We start from the raw sequence: 25198 nt of genomic DNA on the forward strand, positions 1-25198 counted from the left end.
CCAGAAAATTACACACTTGGATCCAGAAAGGTTACGCAGCTTGACAAAATTCACGCTGTTATTTAGGTAAAAGTGGGCTAATTCAGACTCAGACCTGCGAGGCTCAAGCAGGTGCACTGTGGGAACAGCTATTATCACTAGGGTTTTAGGGACATACCTGTTGCGACCATTAGCCATCGAGGCGCACGTAGAAGCCTGTGAGTTAACTAACAGCGATGCTTACGTGCTTCAGGAGTTAATGTGAAGCTGTGCTATTTTCATAAATATCTGCATCGACTGAGCCTGTATTAATTTTACAAAAATCAGATCTTAATGCCATGTCTTTACTGTAGGACACAGCTGTGTTCTTGCAATATCCATGTGACTAAAAAAAGGTTAAAATAGTTATCAAAATATTGCCAGGTATAATTTCTAGGATATTGCAGCTTCTGTAGTAGACTTATATATAGCATTTTAAGATATAGTTTAAAAGGACACTATCCAGATTAGCCAATATGCAACCTTATACGCTCTTCTCCCATGTATCCTACGATTTACAGTTATTGTTAACTAAATCAGTATTTTAACACATCTGCTTAATGCCAATGGACACAAATATTAAACCCCTTTGATGGGTATACTGCGTCCATGTGCATTTTTATAAGGTGCTCATGCAAACTGCAAAGTTGTTTATGACGTTTTTGTCCACGATAGAACCTTCTGTGTCCCCAAAACATCCTATTTTTTTTTCTAACCTGTTTTCCACGGATTGCTTCATCTGTTGTTTATCATACTTTCATTTTTTGACCAAATATTACATTGCATTCTTTTTAAATTCAAGGAAAAATCCTTAATGGAATAATTTATAAAAATTTTTCTAACTATTCTTTCAATTTTTATGTTAATATCATAGGAATATAAATGTTCTCTCAACTCACTTTTTTATTTTACTTGCAAGTTTTCACCCTTTTAAAATTTTCTTTTGTTTAGTATTTTTGCTCTTCCCTAAAGAAATAATGATGATTTCCTCAGTTTATGTTTGCTCATCTACTTTTAATATCTTCCCAAATTGTATTTCAAATCTGATTTTCTCAGGCTGTTGTAAAGGGATGACATCTGTATTGTCAAAATAATGGTACTGGTGAAACAGCTCTTTCATTACATGGTATGGATGTTTATATTTCAAAGCACGGAGAGAAAATCTAGTAGTTGTTCGACGACTCCAACTTTAGCTCACAATTATTCACAATATTTGATTTAAATATATAAGGCCAATTTAGATCAGCTCACTTTCACATGCTATTAATAAAAAATGAACATATAGATCAATTTTTAGGACACTGCATTCACGACTTTCATTCTGTTCAAATTATAAATTTTGCTACAATGATTTGAATAGAATAAAGATCTCTCTTAAAATTTTGATTAAAATTAAAGTGTTTTATCTTATTATCTTATATTACCATAAAGCTTTATGTCCAGCAGCTTAGCACTTCCCTTCTTAATGTATGATAAAAGTAACTACTGCGCCTAATTTCATATTCTATAATAAAAAAAACACACTGGAGAATACGTTATATCCTAAGCTCTTGATAAAAAAAGAAATGGTGAGAATTTTATCATTTTTTATCCTATGCATAGTAAGAGTCAGTGTAGTTGATCGTAATATTTAGAATGAATATTAATTCAACTTCGAATCTAATACTCCTTTCAATTACCTCTATCATTTTTAGTAGCAATAAAAATTTACTTTTTTTCACAATTTCTACCATTTTTATAAAGTTTAATTTAATGAGGAATAAATATTGATATATATTTTGTAATCTTATTGTGACATGATAAAGATGTATTTTGGTCATACTTGAAAACAATTTATGAAAAATTCCTAAACATGTTTTATGTCCCTTTTCTACACAAAGCTGTAATATCAAAAATAACGCAGATTTATATGAAAACTGATTAACATATGACAATTATCCATCTAAATTTGAAATCATTTTTAAAGTATGGTCGTGACGAAATTTTAAAATGTCAATTTGAAATGAATCACATATCCTAGTAAGAAATTTGCTTATTCATGTAAACTAAAAGTTTTTTCAGGTTTTATGTAATTACCCAGATTCCCCTAGGTGTTGAAATTTATCTCTATAGAATAAGGAGCTTATCGCACATAAAAAATCTTTACTCTTAATTGCTAACTTTGATAAATGCAGAAATGAAATAATACTAAGATACTGTAGGTTTAGTGCCTTTCTCACATTAAATATTCACAAATTTTGAGAGTTTGTATTAAACGATATGAAAAGAAATGCTGGAAGCCTCCGTCAGGGACATGCTCACGCTGGCTTGCCCCGGCTGCCGAGAGCTGATGTTCGGTCCCCCGCCCCTGTGTGCACGCAGTGACATGCAGGCAGGCCGAAATGACCATGGGGTATTTACTCCAAGGAAATCGGAAAATACTGTGTACTGGTCTTTTTCTTTTTTCTTTTCCCAGAGAGTTGAAGCACGCAACTCTTTTAACAGGAGACTACCAGTTTGCCTCCAAACACATTAACATTTGTAAAATTTTAATTAAAAAAGCCCTGATTATTAGGCTGCGTAGCAGAACCAAACATGCACGCTAACCTCTTAAAGCGAGGCCCCAGTTCATTCAGGTAATCGTAATTTTCATCCCGATCAGACAGTGCTGAGCCGATGGAGCTCAGGGATCCAGCCAACGACCCAGTCCCCTCAAAAGCGTAGGTCTGGAGAGAGTCAAAGGGAGGGGCGCAAGGGTCCGTGTTGGCTTCTTCGAGCTTTTCCAGAATGAATTTCCTGAAAACGGCGCTGTCGGGGCCCACCTGCAGGGACTGGCGGTACAGGCTCCGCACCTGGGCCGCGCGTTTCCGAGACCTGGGCTCCCGCAGGACGGCGCCGCTCCTCAGCGTCCCCATGTCAAAGGCCTCCGTGTCTGCCTCGCCTCCCCCCTCCTCGTCGTATCTGAAGACATTTTCCCCGAAATCTTCGCCTTTCTCAGGAAATAGGGTCTGCTTTCTTTGCTGTTTCAGAAGCAGGATCAGAAAAATAAACCCTGACGAAGAAAGCATATCAGAATATTAACACATCAATATATAATGTAATAATATAATATAATATAATATAATAATATAATATAATATAACATGATATAAATATAATGTAATACAATATATAATGTATTACTAAATAGTATGTTATTTCTAATAAACTTTACAATTCTTGTTCTTGTTATAAGCTCAAAACACAAGCTGGGATTTTATGATTTTAAGACAAAGATGTATTTTCTGCTGAAAGTTTACAAAGGGGTTTGCAGAATGACATAGAGAAATATGTAACAATCATTCTGGTTTGTGATTTAGGGTAGAAAAACAAAAATATAGTGAAATGTTTTTGATGATCAATTTAAAACTTAAAATTTTATTTTTTTCTTATATATTGGAAATAGAACAAAGCGGAATAAGGGAACGTTTTCCAACCTATATGCATTCGTCGATTTAGTAATTAATGATACAAGTTAATAAAAGCTAAGCATAATGGACCAGTCTGATAGTCCCCACTGAGGGAAATCCTGTGTCATAATTATTTCCAAAGTTAATATTTATAAACTACACAGCGTGTGCCAGGCATTTTTCTAAAAGCTTCACATGTACTCATTGATTTCATTGTTACGATGCCCACATATTATTATTATTCCTTATTAAAGATGGAGAAACTGAAGGACAGAGGTGTTAAATCACACGCCCAGAGCCACACGGCGAGGAAACGGGAAGCCACCGTTCGAAACTTAGACAGTTGGTCCAGAATCCGCACTCTGGGACAACACGTTATTTTCTGAAATTCTAAGGTGTTAAGTTTTTAAATCACAGCATTGGTATTTCCACACTCAGTCTTTATCAACAAGATAATGTTAACATCAAGTAGAAGAAGGACAATTGCAGAACACTTTATTTTTGCTTTAAAGTGTACATGAGCGTGTGTGTGCGCATGTGTGTCAAGGGCAGTTAACTCTTACTCAACTGTGGATCTTAAGTGGCTGTTCAAAATTTCATACATAGGACTCAAACTAAACTTGGGCAATATCATTAATATTATCGGAAAGATAAATATATTAGGCAATATTTTATATAAAATTTACAATTAAGACATTGAAAAGTGCTCTGGAATTAAATAAAATCATCATGTTTAAATTCAGTACTGTACTTTAAAAGTCATCTGAGATATGTGGTTGAAATGGAAAGGCATCTAATAAATAATTCCTAAATCTATGAACTGGAGAGAACACACATGAAATTTTCAAAGGAAACTACTGAATATTGGCTGCCTCATTCCGCCACCCCAAATGTTCTGTGTCCCTTTGCTGTGGCTGCTCGTGATCTGCTTGCAGGCTTTGAGGGCTTGGTTAGGTCTAAGCCCGTGAGTAACTGCGTACTTGCCCTACCCTCAACACTACACTGTTTGAACTGCTTCTTGATCCTGGTATCTACTAACTATGAATCTCTAAATTCAGTTTTCTCATCAAAGATTATTAAAAATCACTTCAAAACCTGAAGCGAGGTAGAAAAGAATGGTCACGCTGGGTGGTCACAGAGGAATGCACGGGTTTTGAAGCTTTGGGAAAGACGGGGAGAGTGAAGGTGGGGGCAGGCGAAGTCGGGAAACGAACTGCACGCCGGTCTCAGCAGTGAGTTGGGATCCCAGAAGCAACGGCTGATACAGTCGCTCTCAGCACTGAATCAAGTTGGGTCAGTTTTAATACAAAGCTATGAGGTGAGCAAGAGAAGGTTTAGATGATAGGTACTGGTAGATTAAAGGAAAGAAAAGGGTCATGCTAGGTGGATCATCTGTCACCCCGTAAACCCAACTAACTACATGAAACACTTGGGGTTCATTTGCCTCATCTGTAAAATGAGTAGACCTTATCTTGTGAAAATGATAACAACGATAATAAACAGACAAAAAATACCGGAGTTAATTGACTGAGATTTCTTTTGTGTTTACAACTCTGAAGAAGTAAAACTTTCTTTGACATTCCTGCATGCTAATATTTACTCTTTTTAATGCTCCAAAAGCCCTAGTGAGTTGCAGGGTAAGGCTGAACAGCGATGTGCTATAAAACCTCAGCACATCACTTACTAGCTGCATGGCCCTTTGTAAAGCACATAACTCGGAGTTTCACAGGTGATAATAGTTACTATTTCATGAGGTTATTGTAAGGATCATACTGCATAACAGAGAAAAGCACTTAAGGCACTCTCCTGGAGTGTAATAAGCCCTCAACATAAGTGTGCCATTCTTATTACTAATTTTTATATAACTATATGTTGTAATAAATGTGTAAAAACGCTCCTAAACATGTGTACACACACACTCATATAATCATAACATTCAAGGATCATTGATTTTTAGCTTGAAATGCGTAAATGCATATTCACTATTTTTAAAATATACTCAATTTGAGAATTGTAATGCATTCAAAAGAGCAATTAAACACACACACACACACACACACACACACACACACAAAGCCACCTTATACCGCTGTAATGGAATTCACTGTTTTCTATATTTATCGTTATTTTCAATAAGTGAAGATGTGTTCCGTTCGGCACTACTTACCCAATATGATCACAATGCACATCAGCACCGCGATGATGACCTTCGTCCTGAGCCCCATGGAAAGCATAAACCCCTCGCTGCTGCAGGTCCGTGCACTGCTGCTGTCACCACAGTCGCAGACGTGGATGGTGAGGGTGTTGGTACTTGTAAGCGATGGGATCCCATTGTCGGCAATTAAGATGGATACGTAGAGGACAGGCTCTTCTTGAAGGCTAAAACCATTTCTATTAGTCAAAATTACAGCTGTGTTATCTAAAACGAAAATCCATGTGCATCATTTTTTTCGACCATATGAAATAAATTCATACCAGGCATTTGTACTAGAGGCAATAGTATAGAGATATCTACATAACTTTTTTCAGTACAATTTCTTATGCCTCAAATCTGTATTTTCTTTTTCTTTTTTCTTTTTTTTTGTTTCCATTCCCCAAAATACTTTCTGTAGAAATCAGACGAACTTGAGAAGAAACAAACTATAAAATGCAAACGAATGGAAATCTTTTGAAATGTATGCCTATTTATTTTTCCAAATCATCTTTTTAAAACAAATTCTCCACCTTGTTCTTAAAGTCTATAAAACTCTTTTAATTTAAGTTACTAGACAGATTTAAGAGGGATGAGAGTTTATTTTTATATTTTTTAACATATAGTCTATTTAGGACCATAAACACTAAACCAAATCAATTATTTTCTTTGCTTTAATATATTTATTTTGCCTCAGTACCTTATTTTTATATGAATATGAATAAAACTAATCCACATCTTATTTCTTATATTGATATTTCAGTTTTTATCATGAGTTTATCTGATTTCCCTTCACTGGGGAATTTGACAGGGAGAAAGGGGACATGACATGTCTGTGTGTCTTCTCCCAACAAAGAATGTCCTCCGGGAGGTATTAGGTTACAGATGCTTGAGTAATGGACCCAGTGGTGATTCATATCTTTGGAACATAAAGAAAATTAAAAACTGAAATCCACATGATGATAAAAATAATTTACTGAAGTAAAAGAAAAAAGAAGAGTGGCTTTCTGTAAAGCTAAATTCACTTCTATGTGGAAGGAAAAGAAATTCTATCTCCCCATAAGAAATTTTTTGGAACATTTTGTCCTTAGGTTGATATAATCATTAATTTTGAAGGGAGAAAAAAGAATAATATTAAAGCAATTTCATATATTTATACCCATAATGAATGATTCCACATATCTTGAAATCAATCCAGGTTACGTGACTACAACTTAGGGATATATCTTTTTCTTCCCCATAGATTGAAGTCTGAGTTACATGACATAAAAGGAACCATTATTATCAGAACTACAATTATATCTGCAAGGTCATTCAGACTTCACAAGGACTTCTAGCCATTGATTACTTGAAAAAGTGCTTCTAACTTTAACAAATCCTATACAAAATGGGGCTGGTCTTTTCAGTTCTTGAGTTTGGTTTTTGTTTCTCAGTTTCATTTCCACTTCTTGCTCTATATCTCCACATTATTATGTTGCAGGAACAGTATCAAAAGCAATGCTATAAGTTCCCTTAAAATCAACCGCGGTACTCGGATAACGGCTCAAAGTAAATGGAGTTACCTTGATTGTCTGTGATTGTAAAACTAGAGTTCTTTGAGTCTTCCACAGATAAATTAAAGTCAAAATGGTGATCTTCTATGGAGTCATCTCTGTCCACTGCACTGATGGTCTGAATTATCTAGAAAAAAATATAGAAAATGTTTTTTTTTTTGATTTAGGAAAATGATCACTTTTATTATTATTATTATTATTATTATTATTATTATTATATTCTTCTTATTATTTTTTATGGTTAAAATTGCTTCACCAAAACCTTTATGGACATTGCAGAGGATAACTATTAAAATTGATGGAGATATTAACATAGTTTCTCAGATTAGAAATATCTTTACTTGCTCCTTTCAAAAGAATGCTTTAACATTACATAATAATGTTTTGTGGGTAGACCAGATGGTTTCCATAAGCTAAGTTCGTCAGAAGTTCTCAGGACACTGTTGCTGTATATCAAGACTCCCTCCCATCCTTCCTAATTGTCTCTCTTCCTTATTTCCTTCTTCCTTCCTTACCTGAATGCCAGACATAATGATTTACTGAAATTGTATATTTCCTGCTTATAACTGGAGAAAAGTTATTGTCTTACTGAAGTCTTTGCTTAAGTAGAGAGTTTTCAAATTTAAGGAAACAATACATTGAAAGCTTAGGGGCAATGTACATAATTTCCTTTGAATCATAAAGATTATAGGAAAAATATTCCACATCGAAGAAGTTCCTTTATCTCAAATCATAAAAAAGCAAAGTAATTCAGTTATAAACAAATTAGTTCTCAATTAATTCTCTTCTTTCAAGATAGGAATGTGTCAGTCAAGTAGTTCATTATCATCAAAAAAGAGATATGCTGTCAAGACCTCACAGTGAGATGGTGATTAATTCTGGAAATTAAAGTAAATTGATTATACAAGTTATTGTTATGAATTTTCTAGAATTAAAGAGCTTTTAACAATGTGTCAAACAAAAATTATACTTAGTTGCAAGATGACGTACCTAAAATTTATGTTATACTTCAAAGAACAGCTCTCTCTCTATGTGCATAAAGAGCCCATGGAACTCATGCAGTTTACACATTATTTCTCCATATCCATTTATCTTTATCTTTATAACATATTCCTAATTAAATTATAGTCATATAGCATTAATTAAATAAACTAATGAGAAAAATATATTTTCATTCAATCCATGCCAACAATAGTAAGAGAGTACAGTCCCAGTATAACGATTTTCTTCTCATTACCTCAAAATTTTGTAGCCAGGGTGAGGGCAGGGGCTTACAAGTTTGATATTCTGAGTCCTGGCTTCACCACTTACTAGTTTTCTAAGCTTAAAAAGTGGAGATACTAATACTCAACTTTTAGGATTGTGTTCATTGCCAAAGGGCTTGTTGACACTCAGTATGGGTCTGCTGTGTGTTCTCTTCATGAAAATATAGTCACGATCAGTTTTCAAGGGATGATGTCCTGACTATTGTTAGTAATCTCATTAAAGGTATAATTGTTCTATTAAAATTAAAAGCAAATTGCAACAATTCATCTTTGTTTGCTGGTGTACACAGTCTTGATTTTTCAGACAAGGGATAGTTTTATACCTGACTTTCTGTTTTAAACACATGCATCTGACTAAATGTTGAAAACGTCTCCCTTTCACTATGAAGGCTTAGGAACACTAGAGTGTGACTTTATATATATTTTTAAATATGTTTAATTAACCAAACGATTCTATATATGTACATAGGTAAATTGAGAGTTTCAACACTTTGTCCCCTTTTCAATGAGCATTTGCCACTTACATTTGTTTTGTAAATTGCGTTTCCATATGTTTAATTGGATTCCACCACTTTACAAAACTAGGCAGTTACTGACATAGTAGAATCAGTTAATTATTTTACTGAAGTACAAAGGGAAGAAATATAGTCATTTCAATCAATTTCTTTGCACTATGGCTTTTTTTCTAAAAAAAAAGAAAAAAAAGAGGCCCAGGGCCAGCTTACTAAAATGTCCTTCTCAGATTAATCGTCCTGATTAAAAAATATAAGTCTATATTCATTTCTTCACAAACTATAGTTATGGCCTTTATTAAATGCACATTTCTTTTTTTTGATAGCTTGTCAATGAAGCAAATGTTACATCCTGATTTGGAGCAAACAACACATTTGAATTTGTTTCCCAACCTAAATACCAGATATCAATGAAATAATTTTTAATAAGGTTCTCAACTATAAATTGAATAATAAACTAGAAATCAATATATAGGTGTTGAGTATTAATTGACTTAAAGTATCAATTGCTTGAAATGCGCTTAATAAACAATTTCCTTCAATACAAAAATGTTAAAGAGAGAGTGGGAGTTGTAGTAAACAAATATGTGAAAGGATTTTTGTAAAATCTCACCTAAATTGCTTGCTTATCTAGTTATTCTAGGTATTTGCACCTTGCATCAAGATGTAGATGCAAATTCTCTCTCCCACTGTCAAAAAATCATTGTCCACAAATATGAACAAGATCATCACTGTTTATACCACTGCACTGAGAAAATGATTCCACATTAGACCTGTTTTGACAAAATAAATTTATGATTCAAAACATTGTTGAATAGCTGTCTGAAATGTCAAAGTACTAGTTAATAAAATAATAGCATTAGAGCTAACAACAATAACAACAACAAATCTAACCTATGGTCTGTTTTCTTTCTTTGTTTAGCACATTATTAGGAGAAAAATGTTGAGAAGCTCATAATATTCTAATGTTTTGATCCTGGAATAAAGGCAGAGATACTCTATGTTTCCTAAAAAAACCTTTTTATAAAATTATATTACATGTATTTAAATGCCATAGATATTGTAATGTTTTCTCATTAACTGTACAAATCTACCTGCATGCAGTTAAAAATTATACATTCTTAGATTTTTATCTCAATATAAATATATATATCTTGATTTTCTTTTGTTAAATTTAAAAAATATGGCTAATAGAAAATCATGTCATCATATATAAATAAAAAAGATTAAATTATAAAAATATCTGATTAATATCTGATGATACCAAATGTATCCATTTAACAAACATCTTATCGGCATTAGAATATGCAAAGCCATCTCATGACCCTGGTGTCCAATGATGCCTGGGGCCAACAGCGGCTCTGTCATCACTGTTTACATTCTAGCGAGGCAGAGGGACAAGCAGAATTGTGAACTTAGAGTGTCGAGAAGGTATATCGTACCTAAAGCACAGAACCGAAGCATGTCATAAATTACGGTCAGAAGAACACGTGTCAGAAGGGCACGCGTGTTCTTCTGACCGCTGCCTCTCCACTATGTACGCCTAACGTACATAACGACTGCAATAAACTGTGGGGGTCGGGGGACTCGACATCTAAACTGAGACGAAAAGATGATACGCAGGGGTGAGCCGTGACTGACTGCATCACCGCTGTTCCAGGCGTATCACAGAGTTCACACTGCGTACTGAGGGCCACTCGCAAGTGCTAAATTGGAAAAGACATGAGCATTTTATTTTTATTTAGGATTTATTTAGGGTTGTGATGATCCCAAATCAGTAGGAAAGAGCCACATTTGAGAATGCTCATTCTGGAAACACTCAGTGTGGATCCGCAAATAGACAACCTACTTAGCAAGTTGTTTCCATGATCCAGGGAGCAACTGGTTAGCAATCAACACTCCCTGATGTAATATACAAAAAGACAACAACACAGTTACAGGCTCTAAATTATTTTAAATGAAAATTAAATTTATATGAAAATTACCAAAGTGTTTACATAAACTGAAGATGGTACAGCGTGATTCCAAAGGGAGATACAGCTTCGTGGGTCCCAAAGTTTCCTAAGGGTTTGCCAATATAATCGAAATAAGGTCTTTTTTTTACCATTTCCAAGAGGGCACACATGTTCTTCTGACCACTGCCTCTCCGCTAAAATCTGAATGTCATGGAAAGTGTCTACAGGCCCACAGACTTACCTAAAAAAAGACCACTGATCAACAACAATGGGGCACCCCTTCACATCAGCTGTGAGACTGGATAATGGAAAGTTTGATTTTACAGAAACATCCCTTAGCAGGGCTAAGCTTCTCTCCAGAAGAGATGTTAGGTTCCTGCTGTCTTGGAAAGAGTTAGGATAGAGTAAGATCGACATATTACATAGGTATTTAGGAGCTAGAATCAACAGAGCTTAATAACTGGTTAGATATGGAGAATGAAAGACTAGAATGAATTCAGGCTGATGTCCACATGTCTGTCTTGCACAACTTGGTGAGTTACAGTAATTTTGCTGAGGATACTGAAAAAAAAGGGAAGGCTTCGAAGCAAATTTGGTGTAACCATGGGACATGTGAGTAAAAATTTTCTCTAGTTAGCTGGACATATAACCTAAAATAAAGAAATGGCATAAAGGTCTATGAACTTTGAGACATAGAGGAGGATGAAAGCGGAAAGAGTGAGTTCGAAAAAGTAACAAGGACAAGGAAAGTGAGAAGCAAACCAGATTACAATGTGGGCTCGAGAGACATTTTGGCAAGAGGATATTTTTACACAGAGACGATGCAAATGTCTTTACATTAGCCCAAATATTGGTATGAAAGAATCTAAAAATCACTGATATTACACTTCAATTCTGGAAAAAGGTATTTGGCATTAGTCAAGAAAGTAGAAATTATTAAGTTGAAAAATGATACATATTTCTACCAAACAGGAAAGGCAAATTGCTGTAATGTCAGCTCATTTATTATATCCATATTTTGCAAACCACTGAAAACTTCTCTCCCTCTTCTCTTCCTGCCCCATCATTTATACATTAAGAACAAAAACTGAAACCTCTGTTTACACGCAGAAGTCATTAAGAACATGTCTGGTTTCCTCTAGAATAAAATGCAACTATTCTGGCATTTCGATTTTCTATAATGAAAGTATTGTCTAACCAAAGCAAATACATTCTTCACTTGTTATTTTGCCCAGCTATTTGAGCCTGTGGGAAATTAGACAACAATAATCTTTACGGTATGAAAAAATATGTAAAATATTTCCTTAATGATTTTTAATTTATTACATGTGAAAAATCATAATATCTTGAATGTATTGTTTCAAATAAACATGGAGAAATAATTCCATCTGTTTCTTTTTTACGTTTAATTGTGGTAATAGCACTTAACAGGAGACCTATGCTCTTAAATTTTTAAGAGTAAGATTCAGCATTGCTGTGTGTGAGCACAAAGCTATAGCAACTGGTCTCTATACTCGTCTTACTTGACGGAAATGTTATTCCTGTCGAATTAGCAACCCCATTTTTATTATGTTTTAAATGTGGCTTCAAGGAAATTCTAGATTTTATCAATTTATTTGGCAGCATTGTACTAGTCTTATCTTCTTAAGTAAATTTCATTTTTTTCAGTAACTTTATTTCATATGTATTTTCTATATTATTGTACTGACCTAAGCTTCAGAACACCATGAAACGATAGTGTAAAAAATTTTCTTTCTCATTATTGTTTTAAAGTTAAGATACCACATCTTTTAGCATCAAGACTTTACAATGGATTTATGTATTACTTATACCATTTATTTATTGTCTGTTCCAACTTGTTTTATATGTAACCCGGAATTTAAGTTTAATTTTGTCAAAGGGCTTTAATTTTGTCAAAGTTCATGCGTATCTATATATTATTTGTATATCAATGTGTCAAAAATAGTAATAGCTTTTAAAATACTTTAAAATGTTTTCTAAACTAAACATACTTTTTTGGGGTTATCAACTTTTAATACCTTCAGAAATTGCTTTTAATTACAATTTACATATGAGGTTTATTGTCATATGCTGAATAACTTTTTTCTGTTTGAGTTTATGTGTGCAGGTGTTTAATTTTGTCATTTTTTTCCAGGAGTCATTTGAAAAAGAATAATGTCACTTTGCTCTACAGTTCTTATCTAAGAATTTAGTAAAGATAAAATACTAGTACATAAGCAAATAGATAGAATTGCCCTGTTAAAAGTGACCTTGTGATAGTATAGTTATAAGTAGTGTGATGCATACAAGTCATTCATGAGGGGCCCATTCCCTTGTGAAGAGATTCCGAATGATCTGTAATACGTCTGTGTACACTTGACACTGCGCAGAAACAACCCTGCCAATGTGTGTCGACACATTATTTTTCAAAAGAAATTTAAGTTATATAGAACTCACGACAAAAAAAGCATGTAATTAATATAGTTAATAAAATTTATTTTTATCACTTCAATATGGGAGGACTACATAGCAAAAGTTATTATATGTAATACACGGCATTGTTTAGATGTCAGCAATATATCATGAGTTCTTACCTGCCCAGAGCCTGCATTTTCACAAACGTAAGTCTCATAATAGTCAGAGAACTCAGGAGCGTGCTCATTGATATCGAGAACTTGTACATACACAGGAACTGAAGAAATTTGCTGTGCATTGTCTGTAAATTGAATAAACAGAATAAAAATTAAGAATGTTAGTGCTTTCGAGGGGGAGGGTGGGTCATAAAAACTGCGTAGAGGCTATACGATATATTTTATTTTACTTGAATAAAAGCAATCTGAGGACAGGATCTCTGTATAATTATTTTATTTATCAACAATACATCCTAGAAAAAAGATGTTCTCCACACATTCCGCTCAACCAATATTTATCAATTGCCTTGTACCTGATATAGAGCAGAGGAGCTGAAGAGGAAAAAAGATAAAGTAAATCATTAGGTACACAACACTTTTCTAAATCTAGGAACTGTTGAATGTATTTGCATTAATTCATCTAACTCTGATGAAGATGTGTATTATTATCCTCCCCAACTTTACTGATAAAAACACTAACAAACGATTTAGTTTAATAAATTATGGTTAAATGATTTGCCTGAGGTCACAGCTAAAATAGAAAAGGCGGTCAAGATGCCAGCAGTAAGCATTCTTAATGACAGCATTATTCAGTGTAGTTTTTAAAAACAAAAATGGAATTGGAATAACGATCTAAATACATTTTAAAATAAAATAGTTATACCAAACTCTAAGTGAAGTTTAGAGAGAGAGAGAGAAAGAGAGAGAGATTTGGGAGGATTTTCTTAAGCAGACAAAGAAATACAGAAACCATGAAGGAAAGGGAAGAAGACATGGTTAAATACATTTTTTAAATGGCAAAACAATATGTAAAAAAAGCCAAAACAACAAACAAAAGTGATCTATAAAAATGTTTGCATTGCAAGATGAAATATTAACACAATTTTAATTTCAAATCCTGAAAATTGATATGAAAACACAATTCAATGGAAATATTCACAAACTAGAAATTCACAGATGAGAAAATTCAAATAATTCATACCAGGTCTTCTTAACCTCACTGATATTTTGGATGAGATAAGTCCTTGTTTTGGGGGGTTGTCTGAAGATTGTAGGGTGTGTAGCAGTGTACTTGGCCACTACTAACTAAATACCAGAAGCAATCTTCACTCTAGCTGTGAGAATTAAAACTGTCCTCAGACATTGTCAGGTGTCCTAGGAGGCAAAACTGCCCACAACTGAGACAAACTGCTCTATCATATTCACAAAGGCTGTAGTTCACTGGAAATGAGAATGAAGATTTAGTCCATGTGATTTGTGTAACACAAAAAACAGAGCCAGAGATGGCGGAGTGCTAAAAAAAGAATGGGGACGTAAATCCTTCCTAGAACCTAATGTGGCAAAAGATGGTAAAAATTAAATTACACATATCTTTGACCCAGTAATTAGCTTGGGAAATTTATGCTTTGGTCCAAGGCACCAGTATGTAAGAATATGCGATTTAACTTCTTTATTCCAGAATTATCTGCATCACATCCAAATAACTGGAAATGACCCAAATGTGTATCAAAAGAGAATTGGGAAAATAAATTACAACCATACTATGAAATTTTGCGTGCTTATTAAAAATGGATGAGTCAATGTAACAGATGTATTAATATCATGAGCTTTAAAAATAGATTTTAATCTTGGTTCTCAGTTTGAGAAAAATGCTTAAGGACTGTTTGTCTCAGTTGGTTCTCTGCAAAATGGAAATGATACTGGTAATTACACTATAGAACTGTTATAAAGATTAAATGAATTAATAATACATATAAAATATTTAGAAGATTACTTAACATATAAATAGGCAATAAATATTAAATACTATTATTTTATTTACTACTAACAAGAGGTCATATGCATGGTATTTTGTGAAATGATAAAAAAGCAAAAGGCGGCATAATATAGTCCATATTTGTATATTATTTTAAATCTGTAATTTTTTTATTTAACAACACTGTGGAAAAGGTATATACAATTAATGGTTAGAAAAAGGGGGTTCATTTGTTTCTCTTAACATTTCCATTTAGAATCTCTGTCCTCTTTTGTTTATGAAATGGCTTTACATTTCCAGCTGTAATTTTTAAGGGCGAGGACTTTTTTTTAAAGTGGTTTAATTCTCTCTTAAAAACAAGGGAACAGACATTTCCTCCTTCCTCTTTGAACATTTGTAAGATTTTTCTCTGTTTCTTTAAAATGTATGCAGACCTTTTCAAAGTTAAATGAACCTCTTGCCAACGTTACAGCTTAGGTTTGTCCTTCTCAAGTACTGGGCACCAACTCTGAAAAGTAATCATTAAGGAAGACAACATTCCTTTCTTCCAGTTTTGGGGGAAGGTAGGACAAGCTTTAGCAAAGGCCTCGCTTGACCCCAAGCTGCAAAACTATCTCTTGCCCTAAAGGTATGAAAAGCTTAGTTTTTATTTGGATAAAGCCAATTAGCAAATGCAGATGATCATTCCAACTACTCGGTGAATTTAAGATGAACTATGGGTGACAGATACATGGTTAAGCCCTCCCACTTGAAGGCTAGTAAATGTTTATCTTGAGAAAACTCATGGGATAGGTTGTATCTGCCTGGCTCTATGAAAGAGTGAGATTTCCTTTTGTCTTGGCAATATCTTAGTGGATTTCCTGTAATTCACATCAGATTTTGGTTAAATGTTTTTCAATTACAAAATTGTTTTCTCTCATTTCACTGTTAGAGAGAGGTTTTCTGGGCTGAGGTGAAATTTTCCTCGTAACTATTTTTTTCTAGTAAATAACTGTTACGATTATGATAGAAATTGCAATTTTCATTTAATTAAAAATTAAAATTGCCAGCTTTAATAGACAAAAAAAAAATCCATGGTCTTTAGGAAATATATAAACCATTAATTATTTTGAGATTCTTCTTTATTATGTTATATTTAGGATAAAATAGATAAATAAAACATTAATATATGAAAAGATACTCCTAGAGATTTCAAGATGAAATGATTCGAAATTTAATGCTCATTTTTTTAATGGTTAAACATATTTCACCACAGAACAACTTTTGTTTAGATAGTAAAGTGGAAAAAGTAATTCAGGTACATGTAAGTTTAAGAAAAATTAGTAAGAAATTCATTTAAAGTTTTTTTTTTAATCTTTTTTGCTGAAAAATCTGTTTAAAATTAAGTTCAGATTAAACCTTTGCCATGACTATATAAAACATACATATGTCTTCACAGCTTTATTTTAGAGAACTTAGTTTTATTCACTTAGCTGGCATGCTGATAAATAGTTTGTTGCTTAATATGGGAAGTTTTCCAGGAAAAAGATTAAGCAAAGTAACTTCATTTGCTGAAAAAACAAATGTTACAATGGAACATCTCTTTCCTATAATCAGCGTAACTGTTTCCTTGCAAGCTCCTAGGTAATTGACTCTAGTTATTTACCAAGTATCTTTCACCATTTTATTTGAGGCTGTTTTCCACTATTCAGGTGGTTTGTTTATATTACTACTGAGACTTAAATAGTCTAACAATTATTTTTGCTATTGATAACACAGTAATGAGAATTTGGGACCTAAAGATATTTTCTCCAAAATTATTCTAAAATGAGTTTAATTATGAGCACTGAAAAATTCAGAGAGGAAAAATGCATGAAAATTGGATACTCAGTGTTACAAAAGTTCTTTCTAACCAGTTTTCCTTACAACTTTTTTTTTAAATGCATCTTCAAAGATAAATTAAATAAACATTAACTTTGCGGGTTTCTGAAAGTATTTATCTATTGTATTTTAGAATTGCATTTTGCATCCTGTAATTTTTCAGCTATATGATAAAAATAATAATGGGAACGTGAGAGATGATTTGAATGGAGACATATTAAAATAGAGCCAGAGTTCCATTTCAGAGTATCTAGCAGGCATGCTTTGTTTTTTTTAAATCTTCCAAACTGGACCAAACCACTGATATTCTAAGAAATCAATAAGGATACGAATATGCTGTTGCTAAGGACTGATGAAATTAGACTTTGCCTATGACCAAATTGCTAACCAATGAAGTACAAATCTAGTTGTACCTCATCTAGCACCTTATCTTCTTCCTCCCTCTTTCCCATGTAACACCCAGAGCCTCTCTCCTGTGAGGGGTTGGAGGAGAATGGGGGAGGGGGATACTATTTGGGTTTATGCCTGAATCTGTATTCCAGAATTGCAGTTCCTTCAATCCTAAACAAACACTATTAGATCAATTATTGGAGCTTGGGTTTTCAGGTTGACAGGGAAAACAAATCTCTCTTTCTCTAAAAGTACATTTTTATTCTAAGAAAACTGATTTTATATCACCAGGAGCATATCACTGTGAATTGTATAATTCCTGTATGTAGTAACATTCCTAATTACTTATTTCTAAAACAGTGATTAACTTCTAAGTATTAAATTCTATATAAAATAAATATATTCACATATTTATATTTAGTTTGCATTTTGCAGGCATTTACATTTTTTTTTTACTATTTTGAATCTTCTTGTACTTATAAATTGTTTAATACAATATCTTATAATTCACAAACTTTTAAATAAATGTACACACACACACACACACACACACACACACACACACACAAACCCCTTAATACTGTGAAGGCTGTTGATCAGATGACAAGCAGCACCGTTGAAAGCTAAAGTCTCGTCTGATTACTTGTGTTGGGCTGGTCACGAAATATTTGTATGCCTTTTTTGAACAAAATATACTATGACGTAATTACAATATTTACTACATTATGTAATTTTTATTGAATATATGTAAATATACATTCATACATTGAATTAGTAATTTTTATGGACAGCAGCTATGTTACAACACAAATATCAAGTGACTTTTTTTGTTTCATTTGTGATGCTACAATTTATATGCACTATATTTAGAAATAGGCAACAATATAAATGTTTCGATTTTTTTCTAGAGATCTTCATGACATCCCTCTAATAAAAGTAATCAGGTAATTAATGGGATAAGATATAATTAAATTATCTTGCAAACTTTATATACCATTTTATTCATTTGTAATAGATTAGTGTTTGGTGTTTCAGAATACACATAATAAATTTTCAAGATTCACCTTTCTAATAACTTATATTTTAGTATTCCTTATTTAACAAAATTAAGTGATACATTCTTACAAAAAATCCCCTGTATAAATAAGATAAGCTTACAGGGAATAATTCTATAAATTTATTAAAACATGCTCTTTTAAATGGCGAAAACTATTTTATAGAGAAATGCATTTTTATAAAGATGTCCAGTCTTCCCTTGAACTGCTTTGAATTATTTTTCTCAAGGGTTTTGCAAACAGTGACATTATAAATAATCTTTTCTCAGAAATACCCAATAAATAAAAGCTTCTCGATTTTTAGAATAAACTTCTTTATGTTTTGGACACCAAACGACTTGGCATTTCTCCTACTGCAGCAGACAGTCATCCCTTAGAACATCTGCTTCCCAACCTTTTCTAAGTTAACCGGAAAGTTCAAAACCCAGACGTGATCCTCTTGCTGTGTTTCCATAGAGTTATTCAATACATGACAAAAAAAAATATGCAAGAGATGCTTTATAGTCCTCCAAATCACTGGCCGACTGCTCAGTCAAGTGAGGAGTAAGATATTCAAAATCGATCCAGGAAAATAAACAAGATTATTGAAAATCCATGCAAAACCGAGTTATAAAAGAATGCATTCTATAACATTTCATATTTAAAATTTTAATCTGAATTAAATTTTAATTTATTTAATTATTTAATTTAATATAATCTACTATATTAAATCCATCCCTGACTAAAGAAGGGAATGATTCGACAATCTTATATATTGTTATATCTATTCCTTTGAACTTGAATTGGTACGATTGATTTAACACCTGATTAACTGACTGGAAAATCTGAAGACACTATCCAAGTGCTAAATTGGAATATTTTTATCTTACAATCTGAAAATGAAATCTGCCTATCTCTGAAAAATAACTGGCTTGGTCACTATTGATTATTGAAGGTGTGACTATCAGCACAGGTGATGTCATGATTTTAATTTGAAACTATATTCGTTTTGTGATGTACAGATTTCTAATAAATATTTGTTTGAATCCTTCATATTATTTCCCATAATTTCATTGAAAATGATATCATTTTTAAAAGCCTAAGTTTTAAAAAGTTGCCTTAAAGTGCCACCTTGTCCCTAAAGTCCAGGAGTGTTGTTAATATTTTATCCTGCAAGCAGCACGAACACAGGCATGTTCGACTTTGAGAACAGTCAGTGCCCTGTGAACTGAGTCTAACCCGATCACGGTTAAACAATACAATAGTACTAATTGGTTTTAAATTAATTTAAATTAAATTTTTAAATTCTGACTCAATAGTTTTACTAGTATTTATATAGTGGTAAAAAAAAAAAACGTGTAACATTGATTAAAAAGTTCTCAAAATTAGAAATTTTGTTCTAAGGAAAAGAGTCCTATGAAATAATTGTAATTTCTTTCTGCCCATAGCTATTTTTTAAGGACGGATATGTTTTTTGAAATGTACATAAGACTTTTTTTTCATTAAACTCATAACTTCAAAAGAAACTCATATATGATATTACTTAGTTTGAAAACAGCTTGTCAAATTTATATTTAATTGTTATAAATTTATATGAAAATGTATCCATAAAACTATTATAAAGACATGTAACTAAATAATAATGTTTTAGAATTTCAGAAAATTTTTTGTTTTTTTTGTGTGTTTTTCCATGATTCATTTCTTGCATTAAAATCATATATCGTCATAACGCAAAATTAAAGGTATTTTGTGGCAAATATATTAATAAGCTGTGATAAGAGTGAACGGATATTGTTAGTTTAAAATAACAAAGTACACATGTATGAATTGACATACAAAATATCATTTAACTCTAATTCCAATAACAGTTTAAGCTAGCTTTTGTCCCTATATTCAGCGATTATTGAATGGCTTAAAAATTATGGCAAACCAGCATGTTGTTCTCAAACAGGGACTTACATTTTTCTGTGGCTGTAATACTTAGGTTGTACCAAGCAGTGCTCTCTCGATCAAGAGGGGTCGTTGTGACGATTGTGCCATTGTCATCGATAAGGAACACTCTGCTTCCGGTAATAGAATACCTGTACCAAAAAGAGTATGCCTTAATTTTATTTTTCTATGTATAACAGAGATACATAACAGCCTTTTGAAACAATGAGATAAATTGTTAAATGCATAATCCATATAGCAAATTTAATGCTGAACTATTTTCAAAAAGGTCCATTCATATATTTAAAAGTCAACTCAGTGGAAATAGAAAAAAAAAACTAAAATAGCCTCAGATTTAAATTGCTGTATTCTAAATCTAAACACATGCCATTCATTCTTATTCCCAAGAGAGAATTTTAGTAAGTGAATAACATGGCTAAAAAAATATGGCAAAATGTCATTTGTAAAATGAAGAGAAATGCATATGGCAGGGGGTAAAAACTAATGCTTGAAAACCTTTTTTTTTTTTTTCCATTTGAAGCAACATAAAACATATCAGCCTGGACTGCTCTGAGTCTCCTGCACCACATAGTCGTTTGCTAAATCTGTGCATCGTATTATCATTTCTTGATTACCGATATATGAGAATTTTTATTTGTTTAAAGGAAACAATTTGATGCTATTTAGTAAAGCATATATATGCATGTATGTATTTATTTACATACATGCATATACATATATAACGTACATATATATACATTATGCATGTATGTATTTATTTACATACATGCATATGCATGTATGTATTTGCATGTATGTATTTATTTACATACATGCATATACATATATAACGTACATATATATACATTACACACACACACACACACATCTCCAAAGTAAGGACAGTAGATCAAATGTGCTATTCGATCATACATGGAATAAAGCCAGATAATAAAATTCTGTCATGCTAAAGCCTGAGAAATGATCTCCAACTCTGCAGTGAAAGAAGCCTTTGAAGTACTCAGTATGTCTTATTTGCTTGCAAATGATTAATAATAAAAATTGAAGAAGAGTAATAACTAGGGTTCCGTGATGGTTCTCATTGCATAAATATTCCGGAAGACTGAGAGGAGACATCAGTGGGTTCTGCATAATCATGTGGCAAAAGATGAGAAAATTTTAAACTTGAATTGACAGGTCTCTAAAAATATCAATAATTTGTAGCTTGACGTTCCAAGGACAATTAAAATAGAAATCACAGAGGATTAAGCTTTCTATAAGCTTTCTAGAAATTGTTTTTACTCTTATTATTTTTAAAATTGCTTTATAAGCAATTTACTTACATATCCACAAATGGTCACATTTCCTACCTGAGAATTGTCGACACAATGAAACAGTAGTTTAACAGTTAATATTTTGTATTAAACATCTAGAACATCCAGTTTCTATAATACACTCTTCCAAATAAAATCAATCAAAAGTAAGAGATTATTTCCAAATAAAAGTTTCTTTAAATACAATCTGAGTCAGCAGTAACATTTTAAATAATAGTCATTATATACCGTTTAAGAAAGAAAAGATATTTGCAATATATTTTAGAAAGAGCTTGTACTAAAAAGCTTAAACTGTGACATTTTCACGCTTAGAAGTTTAATCTTCTAATCTTTGGTTCGTTTCAAGTTTCTCTTTATGGACTCTTCATTCCCCTAAAAATGCTGAATGAATAAAATGTGACTGTGTAATGTTTTCTCTTGCTAACAGCACTTGCCATAATGATGTAAACAATTGTTTCTTCCATATATGCTCTCCATATATCTTCATGTCTTGCTCTTAATGCTCGTATTACTACAAAAGCATTATTCCCACTTCATGGGAGAAGAAACTGAGACACATAAAAGCCAAATCTAGATACATTTAATTTTGTTTTCATGGTACATTTTGAAATTTGCTAAATCAAACTATACTACATGAGAGAAAAAAATTGCAATCCCAATATATAGAAAGCAATCTTATTCAAAAGGCACTTCTAAATGAAAGGATGCCCAGAAAAGGCATAGAAGGATATTCTTTTGATAGGAACTCATGACCTATTTTTAAATGTAACTAATTTTAGAAGATGAAAATTGTTACTGAGAATATTTTTGGTAGAAAATAAGGTAAGTGGTCCTATAAAACACACATAGCCTCTGTTACTATTTGGGTGTGGCTCAGTTGTCTCATATATACATAATATTTTTACTCATAGTAAATATACAACTCTAATAATTTTTTTAAAGCATGCCATTTTTTATTGATGTTCATAGGCATTGCTGTCAATCATTCATCATTCATTGTCTTATTTATAAATCTACAATTTGATATTGAACTGTTTCCAACACAATATAATTTATAATTATATTGTAAATGATAATATAATAAACAGCTTAATCACTAAAATATTTTAAAATACTATATATTCTTTAGTATTCTAAGAGGTTAATAGATATGCTACTTTAAAAATCTAAACAATTTATTTATTGGGTTATAATTATGTATATATTAGATATGCACTTACACTTATCACTAAAAAGGAACTATATCTATACATTTGGAGGCACTGTATTATGATGAAGAATTACAGTGGAAAAGTGGGAGCTTCCTTCTGTCTCAAAAATTTAAAGAAGCTCCTGCTTTGTACCTGCAGGCTGTCCCAGAGCACAGCAGAGCCGGTATCTTAAAAAATACATGGAAGTTTGTGTAATCCTCTGGACGGTGAAGTGTGGACGACAGATGATTAAAGGAACATGTAACGGATTTTGTTTTTACGTCTAACCAGACTTACAACTTGAATATTTTTTAAAAAGATAAAAATATAGTGTACAAATACAACAGACTCATTTAATAGTGGAAAATATTATTCAACAGTATTTCAGAAATTTATTTCTAACCAATTGGATCTATTTTATTTTTACTGCTTTAAGTGGTGTCCCACAAAAAGCTTTCTCAAATTTTGAATATCATTTTTCTGAAAGAATATTTAAGTGAAGCACATTGTGATCAGCTTCCTTTCTTCTCTGACTTGGCTTCAAGAGTCTCCTTTATCCCTTACCTCCTCAGCCCAAGTCATAGAGGTGGCCACACTGAATCTCACCTGGTGATTGTCTAGTTCTTGCAGGTTTGCAATTGCTTATTTCAATGCTTTTTTAACCAACAGTGAGGCTGCCTATTTTAACTAGTCTAAATTGTTGCCAATTTGGTAAGTAGCATATAAAGAAATACAGATATATCGTAGTTACATCTGCATGAAATTTCGTACGCAAGCTAATTCATTCATTCATTACTGCAAAACTGGCCTTCCTGACATACATACAGGATAGGAGATCTCCTCTGGTCTGGATCTGTGGCCGAGACCACGCCCACCCACGAGCCCTGCGGCTGTCCTTCCAAGATGTCAAATATGTAATCCGGACGCAGGAAGACTGGAGGCTCATCAGCATCTTCCACCTGGACTCGAATCAAAGTGGTGGAAGCTTCAGCGTGATACCCCATGAGCTGTTCATCAACATTGCGGTTTTTTACTTTTGCTCGAATGCGATAGTGGTTCTGGTGTTCAAAATCCACTTTCTACAAAGAAAAACAGTTGTGCACAGAAGAAATGGCTTCAGTAAGCCAAGGCATTATTTAGAAAAAGAAAGTTCTCGCTGTTAAGCCCAGTTTCAGTTGCAAATCCTGATGTGTATTTTGTTGTTTACATCGATTACTAACTAGTCTATGTTTTGGAATAATAATTATATTTTTTATTTAGGTTTAAAACTATACTTTTCTGGGAATAAATATCTTATGGAATGGAGAATTTATTTATTGTCATTTAAGATCCTTTCAAAATATCCGTCCTCTATTCGAATCTTAAAAAAAGAAACAAACCTGTTCTACGTACAATTTAAGAACCTCTGTAATAACAAACTCTCATCTCTAAATGCCTTGTCTCCTTAAACTATAAATCACAGGTTCTCACTTTAATGACTTAAGGAAGCAAAAACTAACTGGTCACATAAAATATTTGCATGCATTTCTGATTCGCTTCTGCATTATTCTGCAGAGCAAATAATTTTAACACGTTTACCTTTTTTAATATAACCGTTCCTTCTTGGGTCTCATTGTTAGTAATGATGTCAAATGTCTGTGAGGCATCTTCAATGCTGTAATCCATTTCTGCGTTCTCTCCTATGTCATTGTCATACGCCTTGATTTTTCCTACCGAAGTACCAGTGGGTGCGGATTCAGAAATGGTCATACGATACAAACCTTAAAAAAAAAATCGAGATACTTTGCATAAATAATCAACTTAAGAATCGACCAATTATAGCATCCTTTATTTGTGGATTGTAGGAAAACCCACACCCACCCTTTCCGCCAGTTACTTGTTCTAAATCTCTCCTCTGTCTCTCTGTCTGTCTGTCTCTCTCTCTCTCCACACACACACACACACACACACACACACACACACACACAGTGATGTATATATACCGTCTGTGTGTGTGTATACACCCTTTATTTTTACAATCTGGACATTTCCCTGATAACCTATTTAAGCATCTACAATTGTCTCTTAAATATATCTTAAGAAGTCCTATCACCAGTAAATATAATTTCCAAATTTCTGTTCATATAAATAGCTCTCAATATTCATGGATTTAT

The 25198-nt window shown here is 32.8% G+C and overlaps 1 protein-coding gene across 6 annotated transcripts in view; it reads right to left on the reverse strand.

Annotated features, from left to right (window-relative positions):
• Positions 1-908: 908 nt before the first annotated feature.
• Positions 909-25198, reverse strand: part of CDH19 (cadherin 19) — a 151807-nt gene continuing 127517 nt past the window's right edge. For 4 of the 6 annotated variants that reach the window (XM_036230112.1, XM_036230114.1, XM_036230113.1 and 1 more), the window contains 7 exons: positions 24624-24805; positions 23871-24124; positions 20552-20673; positions 13517-13638; positions 7200-7317; positions 5614-5865; positions 909-3049 (listed from right to left, as the gene is read on the reverse strand). In XM_036230112.1, the coding sequence (XP_036086005.1) occupies positions 2547-3049; positions 5614-5865; positions 7200-7317; positions 13517-13638; positions 20552-20673; positions 23871-24124; positions 24624-24805 (1553 nt within the window). In that variant the 3' untranslated portion in view covers positions 909-2546. Of the gene's footprint in view, positions 3050-5605; positions 5866-7199; positions 7318-13516; positions 13639-20551; positions 20674-23870; positions 24125-24623; positions 24806-25198 lie in introns of those variants that run through there. The other 2 variants (XM_036230115.1, XM_036230116.1) reach the window with 2 other exon arrangements.

This window comes from Rousettus aegyptiacus, unplaced genomic scaffold (assembly GCF_014176215.1).
Source record: "Rousettus aegyptiacus isolate mRouAeg1 unplaced genomic scaffold, mRouAeg1.p scaffold_m13_p_12, whole genome shotgun sequence".
NCBI classification, from domain to species: domain Eukaryota; kingdom Metazoa; phylum Chordata; class Mammalia; order Chiroptera; family Pteropodidae; genus Rousettus; species Rousettus aegyptiacus.